Source organism: Perognathus longimembris, chromosome 20 (genome assembly GCF_023159225.1).
Source record: "Perognathus longimembris pacificus isolate PPM17 chromosome 20, ASM2315922v1, whole genome shotgun sequence".
NCBI classification, from domain to species: domain Eukaryota; kingdom Metazoa; phylum Chordata; class Mammalia; order Rodentia; family Heteromyidae; genus Perognathus; species Perognathus longimembris.
The window spans coordinates 43,375,769-43,400,249 of record NC_063180.1 but is presented as its reverse complement, the minus strand read 5'-3'; the positions used below and the strand labels follow the sequence as shown (position 1 = coordinate 43,400,249).

General features: G+C 39.7%; 1 protein-coding gene across 9 annotated transcripts in view; it reads left to right on the top strand.

Annotated features, from left to right (window-relative positions):
- Myo9a (myosin IXA) overlaps positions 1-24,481 on the top strand; it is a 143,175-nt gene that overhangs the window by 74,830 nt on the left and 43,864 nt on the right. For all 9 annotated transcript variants that reach the window (XM_048329422.1, XM_048329425.1, XM_048329424.1 and 6 more), the window contains 10 exons: positions 2,574-2,649; positions 8,038-8,181; positions 9,800-9,839; positions 11,563-11,685; positions 14,596-14,676; positions 16,384-16,494; positions 17,804-17,926; positions 19,679-19,828; positions 20,275-20,594; positions 21,943-23,532. In XM_048329422.1, coding sequence (XP_048185379.1) covers positions 2,574-2,649; positions 8,038-8,181; positions 9,800-9,839; positions 11,563-11,685; positions 14,596-14,676; positions 16,384-16,494; positions 17,804-17,926; positions 19,679-19,828; positions 20,275-20,594; positions 21,943-23,532 — 2,758 coding nt within the window. The remainder of the gene's footprint in view (positions 1-2,573; positions 2,650-8,037; positions 8,182-9,799; positions 9,840-11,562; positions 11,686-14,595; positions 14,677-16,383; positions 16,495-17,803; positions 17,927-19,678; positions 19,829-20,274; positions 20,595-21,942; positions 23,533-24,481) is intronic.

The window sequence follows — 24,481 nt, the reverse complement described above, 5'->3', positions numbered from 1 at the left end:
TCTTTCACTTTCATTTACACTGATTGTAGTTCTCCCGTCTGAAGTAGAGCAAAGTGGTCACGTTAATGTTTTGGCTTAAAGAAAAATAATAGAACCATGATGCCCTTCTTTTTTGTTTGTTTACTTTTCACAAAGTTGGCGTAAAAGATGCATTTGGTTTCCATTCCATCCCTTGCTCTTTGTTAGACTAGACTTTGTGCATGAAAACTGGTTCTTTTGGGTGTTAAAGAGATTACAGTGATTAGGCTACTTCTGTTGTGAGAAGAAATGAATCCTTCAGAGTATTCAAAGCCAAATTTAGTAATCTGGGTCTAGAAACAAGAGTTTACTTACATAGTCTGTTCAGAGCTTTTGAACAACTCGCCCGATTTAGGTTGCTAATTTCCCAGTTTTCTGGTTGTAATTCCATGGAAGTTTATATCCAATGTCAATGAAAGAAGAATATAAATAGATGTTGTAAAAACAAATGTGAGTTCTTTTTAAAGTTTCCCTTCCTTACTGGTCTTAATATTTAAAAAATGTGTAATTTTTGAGAAATAATATTTAAAGTATTTTTTAGAAAAAACAAAGGTAAGTATTTCATTAAAAAAAAAAAGACATCCTTAATGGCTCATAACTGTAACCCTAAATAGAAGGCAAAGACCAGGAGAATTACAAGATCAAGTACAGCCAAACAATGAAGTTAGTGAGACCCTATGTCAGTCAACAAGCTAAATCTAGAAGTATGGCCTTCTGCTGTTCTGGAGACCATACAGAGGATGTGGTCTAGAGGCTGGTCCTGGACAGAAATGCCAGATTATTCCTGATTAAGTGACTAAAAGCCAAAAAGGACTGGTGACATAACTCAGATACTTGTAACTCAGATGTCTTGTAACCGTGAAGGTCTCAGTTCAAACCTTACCACATGTCTTGTAACCGTGAAGGTCTCAGTTCAAACCTTCCCACCACAGAGAGAGAGAGAGAGAGAGACAGACAGACACACTTTAACGTTATTTTTTGTTTTTGCTGTTATTTCTCAAAGGTATATAAGCCTTCATTCTGATTATCCATGTTTTTCTTGTGCTTTTTATTTTTTAGTGCCAAGCCTGGGGCTTGAACTCAGTGCCTGGGCACTGTCCCTGAGCTTTTCTGCTTAAAGCTAGCACTCTGCTACTTAAGTCACAGCTCTACTTCTGGCTTTTTTTTTTTTTTTGCCAGTCCTGGGCCTTGGACTCGGGGCCTGAGCACTGTCCCTGGCTTCTTCTCGCTCAAGGCTAGCACTCTGCCGCTTGAGCCACAGCACCGCTTCTGGCGGTTTTCTGTATATGTGGTGCTGGGGAATCGAACCTAGGGCCTCGTGTATCCGAGGCAGGCACTCTTGCCACTAGGCCATATCCCCAGCCCTACTTCTGGCTTTTTTGCTGGTTAATTGGAGATAAGGATCCTGGACTTTTCTGCCTGAGGCTGGCTTTGAACCTTGGTCCTCAGATTTCAGCCTCCTGAGTAGGTAGGATTACAAGTATGAGCCACCAGTACCCTGCTTTATCTATCCCTTTAAATCCAGGAGATAGTATTGAAAACAGCCTGTCAGTCATTTAGGGGGAGCCCAAGTTGTTTGTCTTCCATGAGTCAGCCTGACAACCCCAGATGTAGCAGTATTCCAGCTTCCGATGAATGGCTCAAGGACAGGGAAGCACCAGTTTCAGCATAGGGTGCATCACAAAGTTGTGCATTTAGGTGTTCATATGAAATTGCTACATTTTTGGACATTGGAGCAATCTACTAGTTTTTTTACTTCTTCCATTTACTACAGGGTTACCAGTAGTTAAAATTTTATAATATACTGGGGGATATTGTCTAAAAAATAAATGTACTAATTACATAACTTCTAAATTGTTAACCCTTCTGTGCATACGACACCTTAATAATAACAATAAAATTATGTTAAAAAGCCAGATGCTGGTTGGCTCATGCCTGTAATCCTGGCTACTCAAGAGGCTGAGATCTGATGATTGCAGTTCAATGCCAGACTGCAGGAAAGTCTGTGAGGCTGTTTCCATTTAGCCACCAGAAAACCAGAAGTGGTGTTGTGTAGCCCAAAGTGGTAGAGTGCTATCCTTAAGTGAAAAAGTTCAGGGATAGCACCCAGGCCCTGGGCTTGCATAAGCCCCACAACTGACCAAAAAAAAAAAAAAAGTAAAATAATAAAATTAAAAAACTTTAGGGATTGGAGGCATGACTTAGTTGGTATAGTACTAACCAGTGAGTAAAAGTGGCAGGTACTGAGTTCAAGTCCTGGTTTCAGACCTAAATATACATAATACTATAAAGTCAAACTTGGGAGTTTTTTGCTTTTTTTCTTAAAGCCAGTGAATGGATCTAATTTTACTCATGGTTAACCCAATCACGTTTCTAAGTGATAGGTTATGGAATCTTGTTCATCCTATTATCTGTGTGTTTTTGACACCTAGTAAATATGTAGGCCTCAAAATACATTGAATTTTTTTTTTTTTGTCTTTAGGAAAACTGTTCCATGATTAGTGTTTCTTGGCATTGATTTGGAAATTTCTGCCTCCCCTTCCCTTTTTCTCTAGGTATAACTCGGAAAAGTCCTAGAACACCTCTTTCTGATCTCCAGGGCATGAACACTCTGAATGAAAAAAACCAGCAGTAAGTTTGGTTTATGTTTTCAAGGAACTGTAGAAGAAGTTCATATTGTTCATGTAACTCTAAAAGTGTAAAACTATGGTAGTTTTCTTGTGAATGGTGTAATAACAAGCTAATAGGCTAATAGGTCAAGTCTAGTTAAGAAAACTTGCATGGTAAAATGGCTTTGCATTTTAAAAAAGAAAAAAAACACATTTCTCCAGAATAACTTAAAATGGAATGAAAAATTTTGACTTCTGAGATCCGTTTTACATTTTTGAAACATCTAAGGGGTATTCTGCTTTTTTGTGGATAAATCTTACTGGTTAGTATTTGAGTAGTTTTCCCCGCTCATTTTTACTCTAGCCTGGTAGACTTAGTTAACATACTCATCAATGTGACCATCTCCAAGACTTTCTGCTTGAGTTCCACATAATTGCTTCATGTCATTATTTTCTTTTTCTCCTATTCATTTTTTTTTTTTTGGCTTTTGAGACAAGTTTGCTGTATAACCTTGAACTTCTTATATCCCACCCTGAGCTTGAACTCATGATCTTCTTGCCTCATCTTCCTGAGTTCTGAGTTTACAGGCATGCACTGCCATGTCCACATCATTTCTGTTTCAATGGAACTATAGCAATAAGGCCTTCATAAGGCCTTCCCTGAGCTCTATTAGCCTATCATATTTTATCCCATCATTCTAATTTTTCTTCTTTGTACCTATTTTATTTGATATGTTTCCTATATGTTTATTTTTGTCTGCTTCCTGAGTATAAGCCACTTAATGGTGAGGAGTTTAGTTTTGTTCTTTTGTATGCACAATAATAGGAAAATAATTGACCATGTAGTTGGTGCTAAATTATTATTGTTTTAAATTTAAATTGTTTTTATAAAGGTGATGTATAGAGGGGTACAGTCAGTTACATAAGTCAGTAAAGAGTTCATTTCTTTTTGAACTAAGTTACCATTTCCCTTGCTTGCTCCCAGTTTTTCTCTCCCATCCCCATCCACAAGTTGTATAGTTAATTTCAGCATAGTGTCCAGTGAGTACCATTGCTGCATTTGTTCCCCCTAAATTATTCTTTTAGAGCCAAGAATGTGTAAGATTGACCGCAAAATTTGTTCTACCTTTTTGTGGAGCATATAACCCAGCTTGTTAGCACCCTGAGAGGTATCTGGGTGAGGATTGAGTCCTGCTGTTTTCAGTGGCCTCCTGACCTGTGTGTGGTATCTTGGTCCTCACTGGTGCCAGAAGGTTGGGAGGAGGTGGGGAGGGAGATTGTGGAGCTTAGAGACTCCCCACTCATCCAGCACCTGAGAAGCAATGTGCTTTCTGTGCCGCCAAGATGTAGCACTGGGTTTTCTCAGCTCCTTATGAATTATGCTACTGTGTTTTCACTGGCTTTTGGAAAGATTAAGTGTCTGGTCTCTACTTTAGCTGGGAAGACCTCATTCTTTTGTCACTCATAATTTGATGGATTTTGTCATTTCTTGGTCTTTAGTGTCTAAAACAGTGCTCAACTAATAATTAGATCTTAGTTATTTTGGTGGGGGTGTCATTAGTGAGCGTACCTGTAAATCAGAGGTTTCAGGAGGAAATTAGATATCCTATATAGACTGTAGATATATTAAGATTGTAAAGTGTACTATAGCAGCATTTAGAAGTTATAATAAGGGACTGCCTGGGAGTGAAAGCCTAGAGGAGCACTGTCCTGGGATGATGGCGTCCCTGGTATTTCCATTCCACATGGCAAAGATGGCAGTCTTTACATGCAACACATCAGCGGTAAGGTCCACATGACCCTGTCAGTGAAATCTCTTTATCTGCAAGACTCACTTGACAGGAATGACTCGACAGAAACAAAGACTCACAGCTCTTCATCGAAACAGAGTTGCTAAAGGATGCAGAAGACATCACCTGTGTTAGCCTACATCAGGGAGAGAACCACCATGAATATTCACGTACTCCAGTGCACCTGGAACACAAAGAAATTGATCATCGGGCTGGGGATATAGCCTAGTGGCAAGAGTGCCTGCCTCGGATACACGAGGCCCTAGGTTCGATTCCCCAGCACCACATACACAGAAAACGGCCAGAAGCGGCGCTGTGGCTCAAGTGGCAGAGTGCTAGCCTTGAGCGGGAAGAAGCCAGGGACAGTGCTCAGGCCCTGAGTCCAAGGCCCACGACTGGCCAAAAAAAAAAAAAAACAAAAAAAAAAAAGAAATTGATCATCTAAATGACAATGGCATTATGAAGAATTCATTAGACATTAGACAATGCAGTAAGTCTCTCAAGGAAAACAGACAGTGTGACTGTGGTCTATGTGCTAAAGTCTTTGGTGAGAGCAATGAACGCTGTAAACACAATGTAACTCACGCTGGAGGGAAATCACATGGTTGTAGTTTGTGTAGAACAGCCTTTGTTCCTTCAAACTTCAGTCACCATATGACTGCACACAATCGAGACAGTGTATGTGAGGATAGTGACCTGGGGCATGTACTCAGTCAACCCATGGAGCTCAGTTGGCAGGATGGAGGAGACACTAGCCAGGAAGTTGATGACAGCCACCTGTGTACTGCCCCCACCATTCAGCCAAGTCACTTCCAGCAGCAGGAGGACATGCCCACTGGAGGAGGGGCAGATGAAGGTCCCTCTGTGTGTGGGAAGTGATCACTCAGCCGTCTCATCCTGGAAGTAAGGAAGGAGCACATGCCAGAGAGAAAGCACAGGTGTGTCCTTCCGGTGGGGAAGCATCCCAAAGGCCAAGTGACCTTGAGACACATAAAAGAACACACTGAAGAGAAACGGCATGAATGTCACATCTGCAGGAAAGCCTTCAAATGGCCAAGTCACCTTAAGGCACATAGCATAGTGCACACTGGAGAGAAGCCATATGAATGTCGCTCATGTGGGAAATCCTTCACTCAGCCATCTTCTCATGCTGCACATGAGAGAACACACACTGGAGAGAAACCCTATGAATGTCACTTCTGTGGGAAAGCCTTCCGTCTGTCATCTCACTGTGCTACACATGAGAGAATACACACTGGAGAGAAACCCTATGAATGTTGCACCTGTGGGAAAGCCTTCAGTGATTCATCTCAACGTGCCAAACACGAGAGAACACACACTGGAGAGAAACCCTATGAGTGTCACACCTGTGGCAAAGCCTTTGCTTTGCAATGTTCTCGTGCCAAACATGAGAGAATACATACTGGAGAGAAGCCATATGAATGTCGCACCTGTGGGAAATCCTTCACTGTTTCATCTCAACATGCCACACATGAGAGAATACACAATGGAGAGAAGCCCTATGAATGTCACTTCTGTGGGAAAGCCTTCCATCTGTTATCTCACCATGCTACACATGAGAGAAGACACACTGGAAAGAGACCCTATGAATGTCGCACCTGTGGGAAAGCCTTTTCTGTGTCATCTCAACGCGCCGCACATGAGAGAATACACACTGGAGAAAAGCCCTATGAGTGTCACTTCTGTGGGAAAGTTTTCTGTTATTCCTCCAGCCTTTTTCACCATATGAAAATACACACGAGAAAAAAATGATACGTGTCATCAGTGAGTGGAATCATTCAGTATCTCATTTAAACCTTGCCAGGACGAGAAATGAGAGCAATCACATAAATGCAACCTGTGTGTGGAATGTTTTGGTACACCCTGTAACCTTAGAAAGTAAGAGCAATCCTGCCCAAGGGAGAACTCAGGAGTCTCATCTGTGTGGAAAAGTCTTTAGTCAGTCAACTCATCTAAGACAACACGAGAGGACATATACAAGACAGAAACCACCAATAGAAACCATCTTTGTGAGAGGCTTTAGGCCTGATTATCCACTGGTGAGAAAGCCTATGAACATTGCAGCTCTGGGAAAGCCTTCAGTCATCATGGAGGGTTGGCTCCCTCAAAGAACAAACAGCGGAGAGAAACCGTGAGTGTCGCTCCTGGGAAAGCTGTGAACTGATCTACTCCTCTTACACAGAATCAAACGATGCACACTGATGAGAATCCACAAGAACATTTTTCATGTGAGAAATCCTTCTGTCTATAGTCAGCTCTTCAATGTCAGGTGGGAATACAGAAAGGAAAGAATATAGCTGTGTGCGGTATTATATCTTGCTTGTATATTATGCACATAAGAACTATGACTGTGACTCAACCTTTAGTGTAAATTTAACTATGATGAACTAGAACCAGAAAAGCCACCTTGAGACGCAAACTCAGTTTGGCTAGTCAGTCCCTATGCACACACACATTTAAAGATGTATGTGTGTAATCTGCTTGGATTCTAGGGAATGTAGGAGTCTCTAGTTACAATGTTAGTTTCAAATACCTAAGGGCCTTAGCGGGAAGGAAACTCCTAATCCATCCTTAATGGAGAAATCTTTCCATCTAAAAAACAAAAAGAAGTTATAATAAAAGTCATTGTATTTTATAGTACTTTCTGTTATGTACTGATTAAGAAATGAGGATGTATTTAGTAATGTTAGCTATATGATGTGTTTATCTTCATGCATATTTGTGTAGGAATGTGCACCCATCCACAGAAATGTTTTGTTCTGAATGAGAAGAGGTCTCCATGATTGGTAATCTTCAAACAAGATCATTTTCTTCTTTCAGCATTTTTCCTGTTTCTATTACTTAATGTTTTATTTATTTATTTATTTATTTATTTATTTATTATTTTTTGTCAGTCCTGGGCCTTGGACTCAGGGCCTGAACACTGTCCCTGGCTTCTTCCTGCTCAAGGCTAGCACTCTGCCACTTGAGCCACAGTGCCCCTTCTGGTCGTTTTCCATATATGTGGTGCTGGGGAATCGAACTGACAGCTTCTTGTGTAGGAGGCAAGTGCTCTTGCCCCTAGGCCATATTCCCAGCCCTTAATGTTGTTTTTTTTTGTTTTTTTTATTTTTGGCCAGTCCTGGGCCTTGAACTCAGGGCCTGAGCACTGTCCCTGGCTTCCTTTTTTGCTCAAGGCTAGCACTCTGCCACTTGAGCCACAGCGCCACTTCTGGCCGTTTTCTGTATATGTGGTGCTGGGGAATCGAACCTAGGGCCTCGTGTATCCGAGGCAGGCACTCTTGCCACTAGGCTATATCCCCAGCCCCTTAATGTTTTATTTTTAACCAAGTAACGTTTTCCTTTTTTTGGTACCAGTCCTGGTACAAAAACATCCTGAGCCTAGGTGCTGTTTGTGAGCCTTTTCACTCAAGGCTGGCATTCTACCACTTGAGCCATACCTCCACTTCTGTTTTTTTGGTGGTTAATAGGAGATAGGAATTTCATACACTTTCCTGCCTTTCAATCGGTGATCCTCAGATCTCAGCCTCCTGAGCCACCCTGAACACAGCTGCTAGGAATATTTCAATTAGCTAAAAACAGTGTTGTTATTTTTATAGTGACACCTTTGATATTGCCTGGAATGTCAGAACGGGAATTCGCCAGAGCAGGCTACCAAGTAGTACCTCCTTGCTTGATAAAGATGGAATATTTGCGAATTCATCAAGCAGCAAACTCCTGGAAAGAGCCCATGGAATTCTCACGTCAGTACTAATCAGTAATGTGGATTTCTTTTTTACGAATACTTTAAAATTTCTGGCTAAAAAAAATGATAGATTGTCTTAATTTTGTGCATATAATTTTGATTGAAGCAAGACTAAAAAGCATTTAGTCAGTATTTAGAATTGTGAATTTTATGCATCATGTGGGTTTGAACTCGGTCCCTTATGCTTGCTCAGCTGGTTGCTCTGTTTTGGAACCGCCACACCAGCTCTGCTTTCTGCTGATTATTTTGGAGATGCTGTCTAGCAAACTTTTCTTCCTAGGCTGGTGTGAACTGTGATCTCCTCAGTTCACATGACTGAGTTGGACCACAGAACTTTTCCCTGGTGGTAATTACAGCTGCTGTCCAGGTGCCTTTCCTCTTTGGCCTGAAGTGTCTTTCCAACCCCAGGTCTTCTGGTACTGCAGCCTGCCGGACTCCTGTATCCTCTGGCTTCCTGGCCACAGCCTAGCTTTCCACAGCTTAAACTTTTGTTGCTCCCTCCTAACTCGTCTGCCCTCCCTTCCCATGTTTTATTACTGATGCATACTCACGTTCTGTAGCACAGTGTACCACTGTGGACCATGAGGCTGTATGACCTCTTGTCCCTGCATCTCCGAGGAACTCTCTCAAGATGTCAACTCTTGCTCCTGGACGCAGGGGACCCAGAGCATACTAGTTCTTGCAGTCTAGCCTTTCATAGGAGACCAGTCTTGGCCTTCCAAGTTCTTGGGCTGGGAAGCCAGGTTCAGAGGTTATCTGTTTTTCTTCCCAAAGCCAAATTGACAGTTCCTTGGCCAGACCATCTTTATTTTACCTGGTGTTTCTATCTTCCTGACCTTACCCTGTCCCCAGCTTGGAGAGCCAGACACCAGTTTCAAACTCGTTGCTGCTATTTCTTCCTTGGTGATTGTTTCTGTGCTATTTCTTGGGTCCTCATTTACTCTTTTTAGTTTCTCCTTGCCTTCCTTCTTTCCTTACTCTGAATCTGCTTGCTTTTGTCACTGGATCCTTTTCATGCAGAGTGAAAATGGTAAATGCTTTCAGTCCACTGTCCTTCCCCGTCTCTGAAAAGTACACTTTTAAAGATTCACTTTTAGGCATTCCATTTGACAAGTCTCGAAATAGCAGAAATAATTATCTTTCATTAGCGTAGGAATGCAGAGATGAAACTAGCTTAGAATGTACAGTAGTGTTACATGAGTCATTACAGTCATCTTCTCCTTTTCTGTGCTTACCTTTTCTTCCCAACGGTACTTGCTTGATTGATTCATATAATTTATCTTATAGGAAGCCTATGGTCCTATAAATTAGTATTGAATCTTATTGAGTAGAGACCTTGAAATCATCTTTATAGTTAGCTTGTTTTTACATTGAACTCTGGTTTGAACTCAGGGCCTCCTACATGTTAGGCTGGTATTCTACTACTTAACCATGCCTCCAGTCTTGCTTTTTGCTGGTTATTTTGGGGATTTAGTCTAGCACTTTTTTCTACCCCTGAGGCCCTTGAATGGAGATCTAGGATTTAGCCTCCTGAGGAGCTTGGATTACAGTGTGAACCACTGGTAAAAATAAAACCACTGGTTTATTTTTTTCTGACAAATAATTTTTCTTTGTAGGAGAAACAAAAACATCAAATCCAAGCCTGCTCTTCCAAAAGTGAGTATTATGGTAAATCTTTTTATTTTAATGCCTTGATACATAATTACTTTATAATTCACAGACAAGAAATACCTTATTTCTATGCAAGGTAAGTACTATACACATGTAGTCGAATCTGTTTCATAAGTAATAGTCTGCTAATATAATGACCAAGCTAAATGAACAGTTCAAGTTAGTAGTTATTTGTGGCAATACCATTTTTAGTTGTTTTAAAAGCTGAATATGAAGTTTTGATTAGTAATTGCCACTTTACATGATTTCTTTCCATTTCCCTTGAGCCAGGTTAAGATACAAATCTGAATATTAAATTCTCACCATCTATTCCAGGAGTTAGTCATGAGTTTCTGTAAAGAAGTATGTGGCCTTTAAGATTCTATGTTTTCTGTTGTAACTGCTTAGCCCTGCTATTGTAGAACAAATGCTCTGTGGAATGATACATTATTGAACGAGAATATGTGAACTCTTAACATTTGACTTTCCTGCTTCTCTTCATAAATCTTGAAGTGTTATTCATTTTATTTTACATGTAGGTACACTGCTTTAAAACAGAGGGTAGTATTTGGCACACAGGGTATAATTTACCATAATCTATTATACATATGTGTGTGGCTGGTTTCAAATCTAGGGCCTTGCTCATGGTAGGCCAGCACTCTGCCATTTAGTACTCTCCATTAGTACCCTTACTAAATGCTGGGGAGGAGAAGGGAAGCTGGTCATCTTAAGCTTCAATACTAAATTATTTGTGCTTGTCTTCCTAATTAAAGAATTAGATAAGGGGCTGGGAATATGGCCTAGTGGCAAGAGTGCTTGCCTCGTATACATGAGGCCCTGGGTTTGATTCCTCAGCACCACATATACAGAAAATGGCCAGAAGTGGCGCTGTGGCTCAAGTGGCAGAGTGCTAGCCTTGAGCAAAATGAAGCCAGGGACAGTGCTCAGGCCCTGAGTTCAAGGCCCAGGACTGGCCAAAAAAAAGGATTAGATAAAGGACTTTGCTTTTGCTTTTTTATTTTTTTTCTTGTGTGTCTCTGGAATACCCCTGTAGTCCTGGGATTTTGTTTAATTTGTGTCACTGAATGAGCTTTTAGTTGGAGATCACTGTAGATACATTTAAGTAGAGAAAGGATTATATTCAAACAATTAGGTGCTTATAAAATCATTAGAAGCTCTGAAATTTCAGAGTAGTAAGACATCATGCAGAACTGCTTCCTGCTGCAGTCAGAAGGCTTGGAAATGACCTGGTGGTATACCTGCTGCTTCCAGGCACATGCCACCTGTGGTTTAAGCTGCTGTATCCTGCCTAAACTGCATTTACTCTAGCAGTTGTGACAACAGTGTCCTGTTCTCTGGCCTCTGAACTCCCACAAGACCAGGGCCTGGAGGCTGGGACTACAGAAGCTAGTGTAGCTACTGTACATTGTATTTGTCAGCAGAAACAGAAATGGTAGTCAAAGCCTCTGCCTCAGTTGTACTTTTCCATTTCTGTAGGATTATATCTGACGGGCATAGGTCACATCTAGCACTCTACATGCAGTAGAGTATCTGGACTCTTAACTTTCAATTTACCTTCCTAGCTTCTAAAAGGAAGTGGATGGTAGATTATTAGTGACCTTTCTATTTTCACCGCTTTCACATAATAAACATATAGATAAGAAATTATGAAGCTGGCTGAGGACTTTGTTTTTCTTAGACTTACGAGATTGTTTTTTCCTTCTTTCAGCACTTGCTGGAGGTGAATTCTTTGAAGCATCTGACAAGACTGACACTACAGGATCGGATAACCAAGTCTCTTCTTCATTTCCATAAGAAGAAGAAACCGCCTAGTATCAGTGCCCAGTTTCAGGTCATTATCTTTTGTACTTATATACCAAATAAGATTCTGTTTCTTGTAGATTCTCATTGAAAGATTAATGTAATTGATGATATAGTTGAGTTGGATATAGTTTATGTGACTAAAAAGCAGTATTTTAATGGTCATTTTGGAAAGAAGTACCAGAGATGGGAAAAATGTCATTTGCTTTTTGGTCATTCACATGTCACTGCAAAGTCAATTTCCTGTGAGTAATTCATTTGTTTTTGATGAGGGGGATAAAATGAGAATGTTGATAATAAAAAAACCAAAATTGGACATGCAATGATGACTCTACCTTTGCTACTCCAGAGTCTGAGATCTGAGAATCGAATATCCCATTGTCTGTATATACAGATTAAGTTCTTTGTATATATAGACCAAGGCTTTATGTTTGTGCTGTGCATCCTGAGGCTGGAACTCTGGCCTAGGGCATTGTCCCTAAGCTTTTTTTGCTCGAGGGTAACACTCAACACTTGAGGCCAGGCTTTACTGGCTTTTTGGGTAGTTAATTAGAGAGTCTCACAGATTTTTCTCCCCAGGATGCCTTTGAACCTGGATCCTCAAATTTCAGTTTCCTGAGTAGGTAGGATTATAGATGTAAACCAACAGCACCCAGCTCATTAGATCTTCTATTGGTGCTGTGGATCCAAATGTCATGTTCAAACTGAAGAGGAGTACTATATACTTACCAGAATGGAAAATTATGTTATATATTATATGTGTATTTATATAACTATATATTATACGTGTATATATGTATGTATAATAAGCATATATATATGCCTCTTAAGATCTACCTTCAGGAATTTCATTTATTCTCATCTTATATTCACTTATATTTAGTTTTTACAAATGAGTCATCTTTAATGTTTCTGATACATTGTGATATTATTATAGGATAAATGAGTTTTGTTATTTAGAAAATGCAGAAGAACAAAAACAGATGCAAGTCTTGTACCTTCTAGAGATAATGGCAAATCTCCTAAATTTTCCTAGCCAGCTACTAAATATGTACACATGCATTATCTAAGTTTTCATCCAAGCATTCTAGGAGATAGATACTATTTTTGTTATCATGGAGGTGAAACTCCAGGGTTAGGATGGGTTATGTTCCACTGTTGTTGACTGCATGCTCTTCCTGTGCATGCTACTCTTATCAAAATGAGAGTGCTCTTTTGCTAGAAAAACAAAAACTAGACAAGAAATACAAGCAAATGTTTTCATTTAACAAGCATTATGGGAATACAACAACTTCAAAAAGGGAAGGAAATGAACAAAGCTTCATGTTAATGGCTAAAAGTAGTTGGGTAAAGCTCAGAAGGAGAGAAGCCAGTTGGAGACAGAAAGACAGAAGCAGTATGAATTTGGGGACAAAATAGTATAAAAGAGAACAGTAGCCACTTAGTGGTGTCCTTTATTCTACATGATCTGTACATTCATGGTTTAGACTCCATGAGTCTGATTAAGGAACCTTCAGAATTCCATAGGCCTAATAATTCCTGGTATTTACTTACACAGGACCAGAGGAATAGTTCTGTTCCCACAAGCTTGAGTGAAGTGACTTATTGGTACATGGGTCTGAAGACCTTGCCTTAGTAATGGCACTAGAATAGAGGGCTCCTCTACCCTTGTTTTCACAAAGCTCACTGACAAAGTTGTCTTCTTCAGAGTCAAGCTGATACTAAGAAATTTAACTAAACACCAGGAAAAAACGCCAACAACCTGTCACTTCAGAACCAAAGGAAAAACACAATCACTTAAAAACCAAAAAATGAAGAGGAAGGACAGAATAAGGGAAGATAAGGAGAGAATATGATCAGAGTATGTTAGACATGATGTATGTAAGAAAATATGACAATGAAATCCATTCTAATATTTTGAAAATCATAACAGGAAGGGGTCATTAGAAACAGACCTAAAATTGCAGATATAGTATAAATAATTAATAGATGCTAATTTAAAAATGGCTATTACAGATCTTTTAAATATGTCATGGATATAACAAGAAGTATGACTATAATAAGAAAAAAATAGACCATAGTCTTTTGGTTTTGTTTTGTTTTTTTTTGTTTTGTTTTGTTTTTTTGGCCAGTCCTGGGGCTTGGACTCAGGGCCTGAGCACTGTCCCTGGCTTCTTATTTTGCTCAAGGCTAGCACTCTGCCACTTGAGCCACAGCGCCACTTCTGGCTATTTTCTGTATATGTGGTGCTTGGGAATTGAACCGAGGGCTTCATGTATATGAGGCAAGCACTCTTGCCACTAGGCCAAATTCCCAGCTCCTTGAAGTCATTTTTGTAAAAAAACAACAACAAAAAAGTTTTCTTAGGGGAGTGGCACAAAATACTGGGTTAGGAGAAGAGCTATAGAAAGTAAACTGATAGAACTACAGTGAAACAATACATACTAAGACATTGTCCCAAAAAGATTAAAAAAGGGGAAAAAATGGCAACTTAATCACAAATACCTAATAGTCTAAATGTGTATCAGGTTCCTAAATATCTGAGCCCCAAACGGGTTTGAACTCAGATACTAGATATAGTGATACAGCAAGAGCATATTTAAAAACAAAAACAATAAAACCCCCTATCACCACCAACATTAAAAGTGAGTTTGAATAAGATTGTTTAATGACATGTAAAAAATTACTTTGTATTTAAATTACTCTGAAATACATTGGCAATATTTACTCTTGTCAGGCTGTCAGCTTTAAGATTGCACTGTCATTCTTACCTTTATCTTTAATTAACCAGAATGGGAATACATACAATTTGCTGTCCAGAAGAAACCCCCGTCTATGTAGAAAGGTTTTGCATACCTACCAACATTATTGTTTATATTTCTGAGGATTGTTGCCATCCTGGGATGAGAGATTATGCTAATTATTTTTCTTTGTATTGCAGGCTTCGTTAAGTAAGCTGATGGAGACACTTGGTCAAGCAGAGCCATATTTTGTGAAATGCATTCGCTCTAACGCTGAAAAGGTAAAAAATGACAGCATGTAGCTTAGGTTACTTTAAACCAAGATTTAAATTGTTTTAAGGAAAATAAGAGCTATTACTCTTATGAACATTTTTTTTTTCAGGCCATTCTTCTTATGTCCTACATTTAACCTATCTATAAAGTTTGTATGGGTTTGATTTAGCATCTCTTTGAATTTAAGAAGCAAATACCTTTTTGAAATTCCATCAGAAAGAAAAATATTTTTCTTTGAAACTTTTGTTACTCTATAGTTTAGTCTCTTTTGTTGGGATGCATGCCAAAACTCTTAAAAGTGATTGCTTAGCTTTGTGTGTGTGTGCATGTATGGTATGTTTGTGTTGGGAGGGGAGGTTGCAAGACTGTTATCCCTCTTTTCTAATGAATTAGCTTACACTATTTATACAGAGAGGGATTTCATTGGTATCTTTCACAAGTTTACAATGTATTTGAATCAGTCTCCCCCACTCTATCACTTGCTTAAGCATTTTTGTATTTAGAGATTCCTTCCCCTATATCTCCTTACCAAGGAGATAGTCTGGATTTTTGTCTTGTTCTTGTTTTTTGTTTTTGTTTAGTCATCGTGGGGCTTGAACTCAGGGGCTGGGTGCTATCCCTGAACTCTTTTGCTCAAGGCTCATGCTCTACCACTTTGAGCCACAGCACCATTTCCAGGTTTCTGGTGGCTAAGGAGATAATATTCTCAAGGACTTTCCTGCCTGGGCTGGCTTTGAACTGCAATCCTCAGATCTCAGCCTCCTGAGTAGCTAGGCTTAGAGCCCTGAGCCAGCAGCTCCTGTCTCATGGATAGTTTCAATTTGTATTTTCTATCACAGTTTCCTCAGTTAGAACTTTTTTTTTTAACTTACGTAAGTATCTGCTTTTTTCTGACTGTTCTAAGTAGCTAGTAAATGTAAGCTTTTCTCTCAGTGATTAGAAAGGAAACTGTCATTTAAAGTTAAACAGAAGTTGGATTTTTCTTTATTGATAATGAAATATTTCAAGGCACTAGGATAAGTATTAAATATTAGCTTTGATTACTATTGAATATAAATTGTTAATTTGATTTTTTTCCCCATTGATCAGGGTATGTCCTTCCTAGTAATAGGAGAAAATATTTTGGATTGCCTTAGAGGAACATTGAAAATAATACTTAGGGAATAATATAAAGAACTCCAAATATATATCTTTGTGAATGTCTTAAGATGCATTTTAAAACTGTTTTAAGACTTGTGCTGGCATTCTACCACTTGAACTATGCCTCTACTCTAGCATTTTGCTGATTAACTTTTTGTTAATTAACTTCTTTTTCATAGGCTGGCTTTGAAGTATGATTCTCAGATTTCAGCCTCCTGAATAGCTAGGGTTACAGATGTAAACCACTGACACCCAGCTAATAACGGTTTTGACTGGACTATGCATGAATAGACTAATGTTGTTATAAATTTTATCATCTTGGATTATGAGAATTCTGGGCAACTACATTCCTACTGAGTTTTTAAGGTCCAGTCCTTACACAGCTGAAGAAGCCTGAAGCTCCTTCCTTTAGGGTTGGACAGTCAGAAGCTTTCTGAAGCTACCGTCTGGGAGGCAAGCTTGTCCCATCACTTTTGTTGTATCTTAACTAGGGTAATCCCTAGATATTCTAGAGGGATCCTAATTTGGATATCTACTGTTTTAGGCCAACCTTTGTTCTGTTCTGTTTGTTTTAGCTGCCCTTGAGATTCAATGATGCCTTGGTACTAAGACAGCTTCGATACACTGGGATGCTGGAAACAGTTCGAATTTGCCAATCAGGATACAGCTCCAAATATTCTTTTCAGGTGATATATTTCAGTAATGATATTTAAATATATATCCATGTTAAATAAATCCTTCCTACGGAATATTACGTTAGAGCCCACTTATTTATTTTCCTTGAGCCCACTTATTTATTTTCCTTGAGTCTCCTTTTAAAAAGGGTTAGAGAACTTGCTTCCATTGAATGCCAGGTATCACACTAAGCTTGTACTGTCATAGAGTCCACTATTTGGCTGTTACTTGATCAGTGTTTGCTAATTGTAAATATTCTCATAATACGGCAGTTCTTCAGACTACTCCTCTAGTCACTGAAGTAATTCAATCAGAGTTACCTATTCAGAAGAAAAGATTCTGTGCGGTTTTCCCTAGTTTCTCAGCAGGATTTTCTTTCACAGGAAACTACAAGGATGGCACACAGCTGTTAATACCAGCTACTGTTGCTATGAGTGTAGAAATTCTATAGGGGCCTTTCAGCAGCTCAGTTCTTTCAGGAGTAATTCATTCTTGTACTGGGAAAGAAAGTTTTATCTTCAGTTACATTCTGTAAGAGCTGCACTTTTGCCTTTTTTTCTTGGCTATAAATTTCAGATGCTTGTTAAATAACTTGTTTTCTTTGGCTTTTAACACAAATTTTGTCAGGATGGAAAATTAGCTCCCACCCTTTGTTTTTCTTGCATTTATTTCCATTGATAATATAGTATGTAGATCTTAGTATCTTCCCCCTGCATTTGTTTTTTTTTTTTTTTTTGGCCAGTCCTGGGCCTTGGACTCAGGGCCTGAGCACTGTCCCTGGCTTCTTCCCACTCAAGGCTAGCACTCTGCCACTTGAGCCACAGCGCCGCTTCTGGCCGTTTTCTGTATATGTGGTGCTTGGGAATCGAACCTAGGGCCTCGTGTATCCGAGGCAGGCACTCTTGCCACTAGGCTATATCCCCAGCCCTGCATTTGTTTTTTAAATTAACCTTTTATACTTTATATTGATGAGCACCTTTTAAATTACTGTGTTTTAAAAAATGAGCAAAAGATATTTAAAAAAATACTTAGCTAGGGCTGGGAATATGGCCTAGTGGTAAAGTGTTCCCCTCGTATACATGAAGCCCTGGGTTCGATTCCCCAGCACCACATATATAGAAAATGGCCAGAGGTGGCGCTGTGGCTCAAAGTGGAAGAGTGCTAGCCTTGAGCAAAAAGAAGCCAGGGACAGTGCTCAGGCCCTGGGTCCAAGGCCCAGGACTGGCAAAAAAAAAAAAAAAAAAAACAAAACTTAGCTAGTTTATGGTCTTATTTACATGCAATTTCCTTGTTATTTTCCATTTTCTTTTTACTTTTCAGGATTTTGTAAGCCACTTTCATGTACTTCTTCCCCGAAATATTATTCCGTCCAAATTTAACATTCAGGATTTCTTCAGGAAAATAAATCTTAATCCAGATAACTATCAAGTTGGAAAAACCATGGTAAATATATATATATATATAGCCTTTGTCAAAATTAGGTGCTTTTTTGTATTTTAATAATAATGCATGACTTTGCCTATGAAAAGACAATGTGTATCAGATATTGTAAGATAATTGATTAAGGTTTTGTAAATTATACAGTCAACATTCATTGCAGAACTTAAAACCAGTGTTACTCTGATTATAATTTTGGGTATAAACTAAACCATTTCTGACTGGATAGTCTTATGGTCTGCAACTCAGCCTGTCCAGGGCCACATTGTTCAGGTTCCTCTGCTTCCTTTAATCTCTCAACTACTTGCTCTGTCACCTGTATCTAGTTTCTTAGGCTGGAAACCAGGTTCACCTTTGACTTACCTCTTGAAGTTCCATTTCTCCTTTGCTTTTTCTTTTTTTTTTTTTTTGGCCAGTCCTGGGCCTTGGACTCAGGGCCTGAGCACTGTCCCTGGCTTCTTCCCGCTCAAGGCTAGCACTCTGCCACTTGAGCTACAGCGCCACTTCTGGCCGTTTTCTGTATATGTGGTGCTGGGGAATCGAACCTAGAGCCTCGTGTATCCGAGGCAGGCACTCTTGCCACTAGGCTATATCCCCAGCCCTCCTTTGCTTTTTCTTGCACATGATTTTCACATCTCTTTTTTTCTCCATTCCTAATGCTTCCATTTTATTTCTTTTCTTAATTCTCCTTATCTACTTTACTTATACAATATAATGCTGCTCATTTATGTGGTTTATTTTAGTAATTTCTTTCATCATACCAAAATCTTAATTTCTTTATGTTGACCTCCTGTTCACTGACAATCCCCTGATAACATTCTTACTAAACTGAAACATCTTCCTCTTGGTAAAGACCTTCATAGAATTAGATATCCTCTTTACAAAGACAAATTGTTCCACTGTCTTACATGAACTCCTTTAACATTTCTAACTCCTTGTGTTGCTAGGGTTAGACCTTCTGTCTGTATTCCTTGTTATTTTAGTCTTTTCCTCCTTGAGATATAATATCCCAGCTGTTAAAGATGAAGTACAAATTCTGTTTCCAAAGGGATATGTCTTATTTATCTTTATGTACTCCAAACTCCTGAAGATTTATTAGTGGAATGAAGAAGTTCATGAATTAATTAATGACTTTGGGCCATATGAAGTCTTTAATGCATGCAAGATTTCCAAAAGATGTTTATCATTTATATTATGTCAGTTTTGAATGTCTGTGTCTCTCAATAATTTCCCCTTACTCCAACACTCGAAAAATGACATTATTGCAGTGATTTTTCCCAAAAACAACAATGTTGTAATAGTTTCAGGAACTGGAATTTTTGTACACTTTCACTTTCCCATTCTCCTCCTACATTCTAGTAGATTCTTTTCAATTTGACAATGACTACTGTGGATCAATTGATAGAAATATTTATCAGTGTTTGCCATTTTAGTTTTTTTTTTCCCTAAAAGCTTACCACAGAAATGGTAATTCTTTTTTTTTTTTTTTTTTGGCCAGTCCTGGGCCTTGGACTCAGGGCCCGAGCACCGTCCCTGGCTTCTTCCCGCTCAAGGCTAGCACTCTGCCACTTGAGCCACAGCGCCGCCTCTGGCCGTTTTCTGTATATGTGGTGCTGGGGAATCGAACCTAGGGCCTCGTGTATCCGAGGCAGGCACTCTTGCCACTAGGCTATATCCCCAGCCCAGAAATGGTAATTCTTAAAATAAAGTGTTTATTTCTTCTTAAGCTGCATCTCCTGTCTTTCTTCCTTCTGGTAGGTCTTCCTAAAGGAGAAGGAACGGCAGCACTTACAAGACTTGCTTCACCAAGAGGTGCTCCGCAGAATCATACTGTTGCAGCGATGGTTCAGGGTCTTACTATGCAGGCAGCATTTCCTTCGCTTGAGACAGGCATCTGTTATTATCCAGGTGGGATGAGTGTGAGAGTGTCTTCCTTTATTTAGCCTTTGTTAATGAGCAGAACTATTGTGAAACATTTACTAATGAAACTTCAGGGATGAGGATGTATCCTGCTCATTTTTCAGATGCTGGACACCCACTAGATTGCCTAAATATAATAATAGGCTTCCAGTGTCAGTGCTGTTTGTGTAAGGCAGCTGTGGTAGCTTCATGAATCCATTGTGGATTAAGGTAGTCTTTAGCACCTGTTTTAAAGCAGCAATATCTTCCTTGACTTTGGTAATCTACCATTACAAAAAGCAAAATCTGGAAGCACCAGAGTGAAAACTTTTATTTTAACCATGAACCATTTAGCCCTTTAGCCTCTAATTATGGCATGAGAAATTTCTTTTTTCCCCCCCCTTTTCTGTAACTATGTGTGGTATCATGACAACCCGTTTCTGTTGTCTTCTCAGCGATTCTGGAGGAAGTACCTGAATCTGAAGCAATTAAGAGATGGGGCTATGCAGAAGGATGCTTTCATGATGGCTGGTGCAGCTGCCCTCCTCCAAGCTTCCTGGCGAGCCCACTTAGAGAGGCAGCGGTTCTTGGAGCTGCGGACTTCAGCCATCATCATCCAGCAGAGATGGAGAGAGCTCTGTAGGCGCAGGCATATGGCTGCTACCTGCATACAGGCCAGATGGAAAGGCTACAGGGAAAGTAAGAGGTACAAAGAACAAAGGGACAAGATTATCCTTTTGCAGTCAACATGTAGAGGATTCAGAGCAAGACAAAGGTAATATTTTTAAATATAATATGTTTCTTTTCTGAGCTACTTTGTGTATACTCTGCTTTGTGTGATTTGTTTTCTTCACTAGCCTGTGATACCTCTACCATCTCTAACCCCTACATTGTCTGGTCATAATGAAAGTTAAATAAATGTTCATTACACTAAATTGGATTGAAAACCTCCACGGTGTGTAGTTAGAACTGCTGAGAATATTACTTTTACATTAGATTAAGTCTTACAAAATTGAACATTCAACTATTTTTACCTTCACATTTAAGAACAACTTAAAATAAGGGCATTATTAAAATGAGAGATTGGGCTGGGGATATGGGTGGATTCCTCAGCACCACATATATAGAAAACGGCCAGAAGTGGCACTGTGGCTCAAGTGGCAGAGTGCTAGCCTTGAGCAAGAAGAAGCCAGGGACAGTGCGCAGGCCCTGAGTCCAAGGCCCAAGACTGGCAAAAAATAAACTAATTAATTTAAAAAATGAGAGACTTCCTTTTGAGTTAGTGAACATTTTGGCTAGTGTGTCCTCATAATAAAAATATCATCTGACTCATGTAAGTAGAATGTGAAATAGTGAAATCAAGTTAGGGTAAGAAATACTTAAAGTTATTACAAAAAGAAAATTTGAAAGCTCGATGCAATATACTTACTAAGTATCCCAGAGATTTAGGAGGCTGATTCAGGCAGAGAACTGGAGCCTAGAATTCAAGGCTAGCCTTGAATGCAACATAGAAGGACCCCATATTAGAGCTTTTTTTGCTCAAAGCGGGTATTTCACCACTTCTTGCTTTTTTTTTTTCCTTCTTTTGGATACTTAATTGGAGATAAGAGTCTCACTGACCTTCCTGCCTTGGCTGGCTTTGAACTGCAATCCTCAGCTTTCAGCTTCCTGAGTAGGATTACAGGTGTGAGCCATTGGCACCTGGCAAATTTTTTTTTTTTTTTTTTTTTGCCTGTCCTGGGCTTGGACTCAGGGCCTGTCCCTGGCTTTTTTTTTTTTTGCTCAAGGCTAACACTCTGCCACTTGAGCCACAGTGCCACTTCTGTTTATTTGTTTTGTTTTTGTTGCCAGTCCTGGGGCATGGACTCAGGGCCTGAGCACTGTCCCTGGCTTCTTTTTGCTCAAGGCCAGCACTCTACCACTTGAGCCACAGCACCACTTCCGGCTTTTCTCTATATATGTGGTGCTGAGGACTCGAACCCAGGGCTTGGTGTATAGGAGGTGAACACTTTACCACTAGGCCATATTCCCAGCGACTTTATATGTTTTTTAAAATTCGTGTAAATGTATTTTGTCTAGTGATAACCAAGATAAATTTGTAATGTGTTGTTTTTTTTATGTAGGTTTAAAGCTTTAAAAGAACAAAGACTAAAAGAATCCAAACCAGAACATGGATTAGTGAATGTCAAGGCATATGGAGCTCTGGAAATTCAGGGTTCAAACCCTGCAGAATGGGAGGATTGTTCCTTTGACAACAGAGTGAAAGCTGTAGAAGAATATAAGTCTGTAATGGAGAGTAATCGTGTTAGCCGTGAAAGTTCAGTGGACTTGTCAAAAGAGTCTCCAGACAGGTGGCAGGAAAGAGGCCGAAGCCCAAGTGGTGTGGACTTGCAGGAAGAAGTGATTGTGAGAGAGAGGCCCAAGTCCCTGGAGGATCTGCATCAGAAGAAAGTGAGTCGGGCCAAAAGAGAGAGTCGGAGAATGAGAGAACTAGAGCAAGCTATATTTAGCTTGGAGTTGTTGAAAGTCCGTTCTCTAGGTGGTACGTCACCTTCAGAGGAACGTAGATGGTCTACAGAGCTGATGCCTGATGGCCTTCCGTCTCCCCAGGGTACACCCGATAGTGAAAGCTCTCAGGGAAGCTTAGAACTTTTGAGCTGCGAGGAAAGTCAGAGGAGCAAGCAAGATGAAGGGGACTTGCAAGTTCCATCACCTAAGGCACAAAGCAGTACAAAGCTTAATTCCCAGGACAATGCCCTCAGTGCCGCAAGTGAGGCTAGTTCTGCACTGGATCAGAAAGGACCACCTCCTGACTTAGAGGATGTACATAATGGGACTGTGAAGGAAAGGCAGGACTGCAGTTCAGAACCTATCACCTGTATACCCCAGCTGAGAGAGTCTTTTATTTCTAATAGTCTGCCTACATTTTTTTATATTCCTCATCAAGACCCCCTGAGAACAAGTTCCCAACTAGACACAAATAGCCAAAGAAACAAACTGTTGGAAAATGAAGACACACAGAGGACAGCTCTTACTTTGAATATGAATAGGGAAGCTGGAAAATACCACTTCTCAGCAGATCATTTAGGCTCTTTGAATACAGATTCTTCCAATACCGTGCTTAGGAAATTAGAAAAGCTGAACACAGAGAAGGAAAAAAGGCAAAAACAGATGCAACAGCAGAATGAAAAGGAGATGATGGAACAGATTCGCCAGCAAACAGATATTTTAGAGAAGGAGCGTAAAGCCTTCAAGACAGTTGAACAAGCAAGGATTGGGGAATCTCTCCTGGCACCTTCTTTCTGTCACTCAAAGCAAAGAGTAGAAAGACCATCTTCTCTACTTATCCTGAACACGGCAAGTAAAGGAGAACCCAATGTGCTAGCGTCCCAGCCATCAGTAACTAAAAGAGATGCAACTGTGGCCCCAAAAGACAGTTCCTCTGTTCACCTACCCCCAAAGGACCGGCCTGTCACCTTGTTCTTTGAAAGAAAAGGAAGCCTGTGCCAATCTAGTACTGTGGATGAGTTATCCAAAACAGAAAAAACAAGCACTCAGCAGAATGTAGCCTGTAAACTCTCCAATAATCGCATTTCAAAAAGAGAACACCTTAGGCCAGCTCAGTCTTACAGCCACAAATTCAATGACTCTTCCAGAGAGGGGACTACAAGGGCTATTTTCTTCACGCCAAAGGACAATATGAATACTTTCCTGTAAGTGAATTATTTGTGTGTCTAAATGGGAAACTCCATGAGTATTTTATTAAGTTGTCTTATGTTCTACCCTGATTATGTACGTGCTACTCAAATTAGCCATTTCTCTTTGTAAGAGATTAGTCCTCTGAAATTGGATAGTTCTACCCTAGGAGTCCTTGGACACAGATCGTAGAGGTTTTTATTCTTCCCTATTAAGGAAGCACTTGTGAAGGGTAGTGCAGAGCTTGTAGATCTTGTAGGTTGTCTCAGAGCTATGAAGTGATGAACTATGAAGTACAGCATCCATGCTGGCTTTCGCCAGGCTCTAAAGATTCGGATGTGTCTTTTCACAGATGTTGGCATAGTCATTGTCTTTATTACTGTCTCAGTACTTTCTGTGAGTGGTAAACATACATAATAATTACCATCTTCACCATTTTCAGTGTAGAGTAATGCTAACTTGTATGCACATTGCTGTGCAATGTATCTCTAGAACTTTTTTTTATCTTGCAAAACTGAAGCACTTTACTCACTGGACAACTCTTTCTCCTCCTCTTTTTCCAACCACTATTCTACTTTCTGTTTCCAAAAGTTTCCTTCCTTTAGATAACTAATGGAAGCAGATGTTCTTCAATTCTTTATCTATTGGTAGTCACAAGAATGCATTTTGACTAGTGACAGTAGTGAGAAAAGTTTTGGGGTTTGCTTTTGTGTTTTTCCTTTTTTTGGTGCTGGAGATCAAACCCAGGACTTGATTTGCACATGCTAAGCAAATGTTTAGCCATTGAGTTTCACCTCTGGTCCAGAGGAAAACATAGTTTAAGAAGAACCTAAAAACAATATTTGTAGTAAGTCTTGTATGGAGTAGATCCTTTCAGTTCTTATGGAGGAATTAAATTGAAATGCAATTAAAGAAGGCTCTATCATAAGAGGTAAAAATTAAATTTCACAATGAAAATACCTCTGT